Here is a 6732-nt window from a genome sequence, read left to right as displayed (position 1 = left end):
TAAGGTAATACTCTTCCTAGTATTATCATCTATCTAGCATCTAAACAAAAAAACCTACTAAATACTGATCTCCAATTACGTTATGAAAGAACAAATAATGACAAAGAAAATCCTTTATAAGCCACAGCCACAAATTTTAAAAGAATTAAGACATCAAAATTACTTGGCATATTTGCAACTTCTATTTGTACAATATTTGAAATCACAAATCCTCATTCTTCCTTTAATAAATACTGACCCTATAATAATTAAACAACTGAACCAATATTTTATTTGTAAATAAATTTGTTGAAAGAATCCCCAACGTGAAAGTTTAAAAATGTGCATCAAGATGCTAAAATAACTTTTTCTAATACTGCTCACTTTATTCCTTCAATGTTTGTTGCACAGCTTGAACGTACAAGGCTCTTTGCCGAGTGCTGGGGATACAAAGTGGAATCAAGCATGTCCCACACTTACAGGGTTTATAATTTACTGGAGGAAACAAACAAAATCACAGTTACAATCAACTGGTAACTACTAGGGACTGCAAATGAAGAACATTTAAGTCAGGCTAGGGAGACTAAAGAAAGCAACACTTGAGTCGAATTTTAAATGAGGAGTAGCAGAAAGGGAGAAAGAGAAAGTATGTATTCAGTTCCGAGCCAAGGGACCAGACTGCATGAAAGCCCTGAGGAGCAGGGTATAGCTCAACACAGGATAGATCTAGCATTCAAACGCCTAATGTCATCTCCTTTATTTAAATCAAGAGTCTCTCATGAGTGAATGTTTTCTAATTCCGATAACTGTAATGTCAATATATGCATTTATGCTTAAATATTTCATACCCTCTGATTTAGTGAGGAAAAAAATGATCCATTTTAGTCTTCTCAAGTATTAACTTTGACTTTAAAACAATTGCAAATCAGTGACTCTATTAATTTTGCCCTTCGAGAATACCTAACATAAATGTTAGAGGAAAAAAATAGCTTACCAATCATGTTATCTAAGGAGAGGTCTGGGAGTTTATTCTGTAGCACTCCTACAGGAATTCCACAGAAAGACACGGGTGAATATAAAGGTGATACACCAGAACTACTGCAAAGACATAATAATTGCATGTTTTTACATACTTAAAACCTATGTCACATTTTAGTAACCCAAATTACTAATTTCAGATCATGGCATTCTATCCATTTTTATAGAATTTATTAATCTTAACCACAGTGAAATATTTCTAGCAGGTTTAGATAATTCCCTAATAATCTAAAGTCTAAATTCTCACTTAAAAAAATTTTTTTTTAAAGTCCCTGTTATTTTCATATGATTCTGGTAATTTTTTTTGAAGATTTTTTATTTATTTATTTGAGAGAGAGAGAGAGCACAAGCAGGGGAGAGGAGCAGAGGGAGAGGGAGAAGGCTCCCTGCTGAGCAGGGTGCCTGACATGGGGCTTGATCCCAGGATCCTGAGATCATGGCCTGAGCTGAAGATAGATGCTTAACTGACTGAGCCACCCAGGCGCCCCTGATTCTAGTAATTTTCTTAAAAGAGGAAACAAAGCAAACCAGAAAAGAATCCTATTGATTCACTTACCTGCTCCGTGAATTTCGATTACAAACGGCAGACTTCAGTTCCCATATCATGACCCTGCCATCACTCACAATGAGGGCAGCTGCATTCTCATTGACAGGACAACACACCATACTGAAGGGACGGACAGTTTTTGTCACCCTGATTGCATCGCATTGGCTTCGTAAATCATAGGTAAGCTCCTGGACAGGATCTGGATCTTAACATAGTATTGTTTTCTTTTAAATATCGGAAAGCAACACAGCAATATCACTACTATTTGCTTTAATTTAAATAAAACCTCAACTAAAAAGAACATCATTCCTTCACTAGCACAAAGTTTGTCAACAATGCCTTCTCCTTTTACAAGTATTACTAATTTCTTGAGAATATAAATATAATTCATTTAATGGCTGTCTATACCAAGTTTAGTTTCCAAAATAAAAACTACAATCAACATAGTTTGTTTTTTAATATTTTAAAACAAAGAAAATAACTTTGAAGAAGGATCAATAGTGATATGACTAAATAATGTACAGTACACTACAGGTCATCATAATTTATAGTGGCCTATAGTAAGCCTGAAAATAATGGTACTCTACAAAAGATGTGAAAGTCACTTTCGCTTTTAGGTAATACATCATTTTACAAAACAGTGCTTTTATTCTCCAGGATAAGACTGAAACTGACAAATGAATACCCTGGAGACTTATTAACCTATGTCATTTTATAATGGAAGTTCCTAAAGCAGAGAAGTCAGGGGTGTAATAATAAAGGTATTTTACAAGGTTCCACTTGTGCTGAAGAAAAATTCACAAAGATAATATCTACTTGGCTCATGGATATAATTAAGGAATTACAAAATATTACTTTCTTTGCTGCATATAGGAGGAGCACTATTATAACACCATGAAATTAACCATGGGCTTGTGCTTTTTTATGCCTCATTTTACAATCATAGTCTACTTTTCCAAGGCCAGGACTACCATTAACTCCAAGCTTTGGCTGGTATTTGTCACATAAAGACTTAGGAAATTCTGAAGAAAAATATATTAACATTATTCTGAGCTATAAACTCACCTGGTTCCTCATTTGAAGTGGTAAAAATACTATTATAAGATCTTCGAACACGTAAAGTTATACAACCATTTTCATGTAGGCAAAATAAACCGTCACGTTGAAAGCAGGGTATTACCTTTAAATAGATAATGTAGTCATTTAAAAAAAACACAATAGATTAAAAAGTATATGCTGGGAAGCTCATAAACTCATATTTAGAGAATATGGGCAGAAAAAAAAAAGAAAAACAAAAATACACATATAATCCCAAGCTTTAAAAACTAAATGAATTATTCAAAGTCTCCATTTATGGGGCACCTGGGAGGGGGGGCTCAGTCAGTTGAGCAGCCAACTCTTGATTTCAGCTCAGGTCATGATCTGAGTCCTGGGATCAAGCCCTGCCATCAGGCTCCGCACTCAGCAGGGAGTCTGCTTCAGGATTCTCTCTCCCTCTGCACCCCCCCTCTGCACCCCCCCAGCCCCCAACCCCCACCCCCGGCTTGCTGGCACTCGTGCGCATGTGCACACGCATGCTCCCTCTCTAATAAATAAATCTCTAAAAAACAAAGAAAATCCATCCATTTATTGTCATAAAAAATTTGTCTTTATCCAGGTAACTTAAATAGTTCAATAAATATCTTCAGATCAGAAGAATTTCTAGGGTAAATCAAATCAAAAGTGCAGAAAAATAGGAATATACAATAACATCGTTAATTTTTAAATAAATAGAAAAGACAGAGTGGAACTAAGGACTTCTGCAAGATTATGTTTTTTCTCCCTATAACATTCATAATCAGCTTGGAGGGATGTAATTTTTAAATCATAGATACCTGCAGAAATGGAACTCCTGTTCGTTCTATTGCAATCACACCCACTGTTTGATTCACCTCAAGGTCAAGGATTAAAATCTCTCGAGGATACAGTAACAACATGTGATTTCTTTTGGAAGGCAGATATGCCAACTGAAGGCAATCGTTGAGAGTTATAAATTCAGCGCTGAAAAAAGTAAACATACTTTAGGGATCAAGAAATGAGTCAAAGACTTTATTCATATCCAAAAAGCTAATAAAGGACTGAATTTTGTCCTTTCCACCTAACTTGTCAATAAGAAGGTACAATTGTTTCCTGAAATGACCAATAGGGACTAGCATCTAAAACTAAGATCTCTGTGCCAATTATGACAATAGTATTGCATAGGTTGGATAGAGATACGTTTCTAAATTTTTGAAAAATTTAAGTAATAAGGGCGCCTGGGTGGCTCAGTTGGTTAAGCGACTGCCTTCGGCTCAGGTCATGATCCTGGAGTCCCGGGATCGAGTCCCGCATCGGGCTCCCTGCTCGGCAGGGAGTCTGCTTCTCCCTCTGACCCTCCTCCCTCTCATGCTCTCTGTCTCTCATTCTCTCTGTCTCAAATAAATAAATAAAATCTTTATTAAAAAAAAAAAAATTTAAGTAATAAGTCTATAAGATGGTAAGTGACAAAACTAATAGTTTTATTTTTATTTTGCCATCAGAAGTACCAAAGAGATTGCTGAAATCAAGACTCAGCATCAAAACAAAACAATCTGGGTAATTAGGGCCCTTGGACCAGGAGCCAATGGATTATCTGTATGGCCTTGGGCAAGTCACTTCCTCCCCTCTGTCTTCATTCACTTTTAAGCTGTCTTAAATCTTTTCTGAAACAAAGTAAGGTATTATATTCACTTATCACAGCATTTTCTTCTGTGTAAATAAAATTAATAAAACTTTATAAAGATTGTAGATAGTTCAGAGTCTCAAGACTCATTTTATTCCTAATCAATAGGAATAAACATTAGGAATAAACATTACTAGGAATAAACATATAATAAACATATAATTATATACTACTTTCTTTTTACATAATGATTACAGAGTTTTAAATTTTAAATAAAGTTAGGCAGCTCTTTTCTGCCCACGGGTCCTATCCCCGTGCTTTAATAAAACCACCTTTTTGTACCAAAGATAAAATAAAATAAAGTTAGATTAGAGGACTACAAAGAGGAACATGGATTGCATTAAAATCTTGGCTCTGCCACTTCCTAGTTGGGTAAGCTTGAGGAACATATTTAAAACAATGTGGAGCTCAATTTCCTCACTTACAAAATAGGCACAGTATTACGGCCCAGAACTGTAGCAGGATCACATGTAATAATGTACATAAAAGCACCTGGAGCAGTTCTATTTGAAGGGATTAATAATTCATTTCCCCAAAACTCAAAATGAACGTATGACTCATGAGAAGATATAACACATACAAATCATAATATAAAACAATTCAGACTTTAAAAGATTTATCTATAACACAGAACCAATGAAAAATAATAGAAAATTCTCTTAAAATATGTAAGGAGCAATCAAATTATTTCAGCACAGGGCGGGGGATAAATTAGTGAACTTAACAAGCCTATGGTTTAATACATAAAAGTGATACTTATATATAAATTCAGAATATATTTATAGAGCAATCTGTATTTTACCATATATTTTTCAGGTAATTACCCACAAAATCTAGGCAGAATAATCTTAGTATATTAAAAATAGGAGTCTTTTTAAAATGAATGCCAAAATACTGCCAAAGCAATAAAAATAAGAACAATCATAGCTTTCGAGGAAAAAAAATTGAAATCTATTTTTCCAATGCACAAAATTAGTTACTTAAAATTTTATTCAGTTGCAATTTCTGAAATAAACAATAATAGGTAGCATTTACCAAATAAATGCTTACCAAATTATCTGCCACTACATTAAGTACTTAAGCTACTGTATTTTAATCCTCACAACAACCATATAAAATCCTATAAAATGCTGTTTTAGAGATTGGGAGAGTGAAATTTGAGCAAGATTAAAGAATTTTCTGAGTCACGTAGCTATAATTTCCCCTAGAATCCTGGTCCTTAATCAGTACGAGAAACATCTTTACATGCATAAGAAAAACACCCATATTTTACTAGCTAATGAGACTGCACAGCACTTAAGTGAGGAAAATGTATTTAAAATGAAAATCCAGCTTTTGTCCCCAATTTTTTAATGTATTCAATTGCCAACGGTGGAATCTTCATCTTATATTTTCAGATTTAAAAATCAGAAGCCAAAAACTGTGATCTGTAAAAATCAGTGGGGGAGAGGTTAACATGATGACTAGAAACAAGGAGCCACATCAAAGGTGGAATCTCCTCTTTGGGGAAGAGACAGAGAGAACATTCTCCTCCATATAAATTCAAAACTGGAAATGAGAAAGGGTGAGGTAAAGAATAAAATCAGTATTAGTACATCTTCAAAAATGACATTTCATGAATGGATGATAAATAGATGAACGTGGTTAGTTTTATACTTGTAACTTACCTAGGTTTCTCTTGAGTGATTAAGATTTTTACTTTATTAAGAGCCTTCTTGGCCCCTGTGGCTGCAGCGAGCTTGTTATGAGCTGGGCTAGAGTGTGGGCTGGATATGTAAACTTTTTTCCCAGGGCCCGAGGGAGGCTTGGATGGAGAGAAGTCTGAGATGAATACAATACCCTCGCTGGTGAGTACTATATTGAGAGAAGCAAAACTCTGATTAAAGTTTAATCAAATTTAGCACAGAGTTTTATTCCAATACAATTTTGAAAGCAAGGTAATGATAATTTTAATAATATAGAACTGGCAGTGTAATGGAGTCATAACATAACTGGAATGTTCTCCAAGTTGAACTGAAACAGGTGGTCCATTACAATTCATCAGAGGCCTCCAAGCTCAGCGTTCTAAATTAATGTTTTATATTAAAAAGATATCAGAAGGTTACTGGCAGAAAGAACAAATGTTTGTTCTTCCAAATAAATTCAGTGCACGTCATTAAAAACCTTTCCTCATTATATCCCGTAACTTCAAAATCCAGAGACTTTTCAGAATATAAAATTCACAGAAGAAAAAAAAAATCCCATATATAAGAGGCTTTGCATATCACACTTAGCGAAGTTTAAATATGTGATGTGATACTAATTTTTTATGATTATCATGAGCTACTCAGTCTAAAAATATTTCCTTTTTCTTTTGGAGCATCAGATTGAACCTTAGGAAGTATAGCAGAGTGTTCTTTTTCTCTTTATATCCAGGGTAAAAACAGAG

At 34.5% G+C, this 6732-nt stretch overlaps 1 protein-coding gene across 1 annotated transcript in view; it reads right to left on the bottom strand.

Annotated features, from left to right (window-relative positions):
- WDR11 (WD repeat domain 11) overlaps positions 1-6732 on the bottom strand; it is a 56869-nt gene that overhangs the window by 41317 nt on the left and 8820 nt on the right. The window contains exons 5-9 of the mRNA XM_035030375.1: positions 5972-6158; positions 3439-3604; positions 2630-2744; positions 1574-1769; positions 974-1077 (exon numbers count right to left, since the gene is read on the bottom strand). Of these exons, the coding sequence (XP_034886266.1) occupies positions 974-1077; positions 1574-1769; positions 2630-2744; positions 3439-3604; positions 5972-6158 (768 nt within the window). The remainder of the gene's footprint in view (positions 1-973; positions 1078-1573; positions 1770-2629; positions 2745-3438; positions 3605-5971; positions 6159-6732) is intronic.

This window comes from Mirounga leonina, unplaced genomic scaffold (assembly GCF_011800145.1).
Source record: "Mirounga leonina isolate KUSES-001 unplaced genomic scaffold, KU_Mleo_1.0 Mir_114, whole genome shotgun sequence".
Lineage (NCBI taxonomy): Eukaryota > Metazoa > Chordata > Mammalia > Carnivora > Phocidae > Mirounga > Mirounga leonina.
Note: the sequence above shows the minus strand (reverse complement) of the source record. Positions and strands in the feature narration are given on the sequence as shown.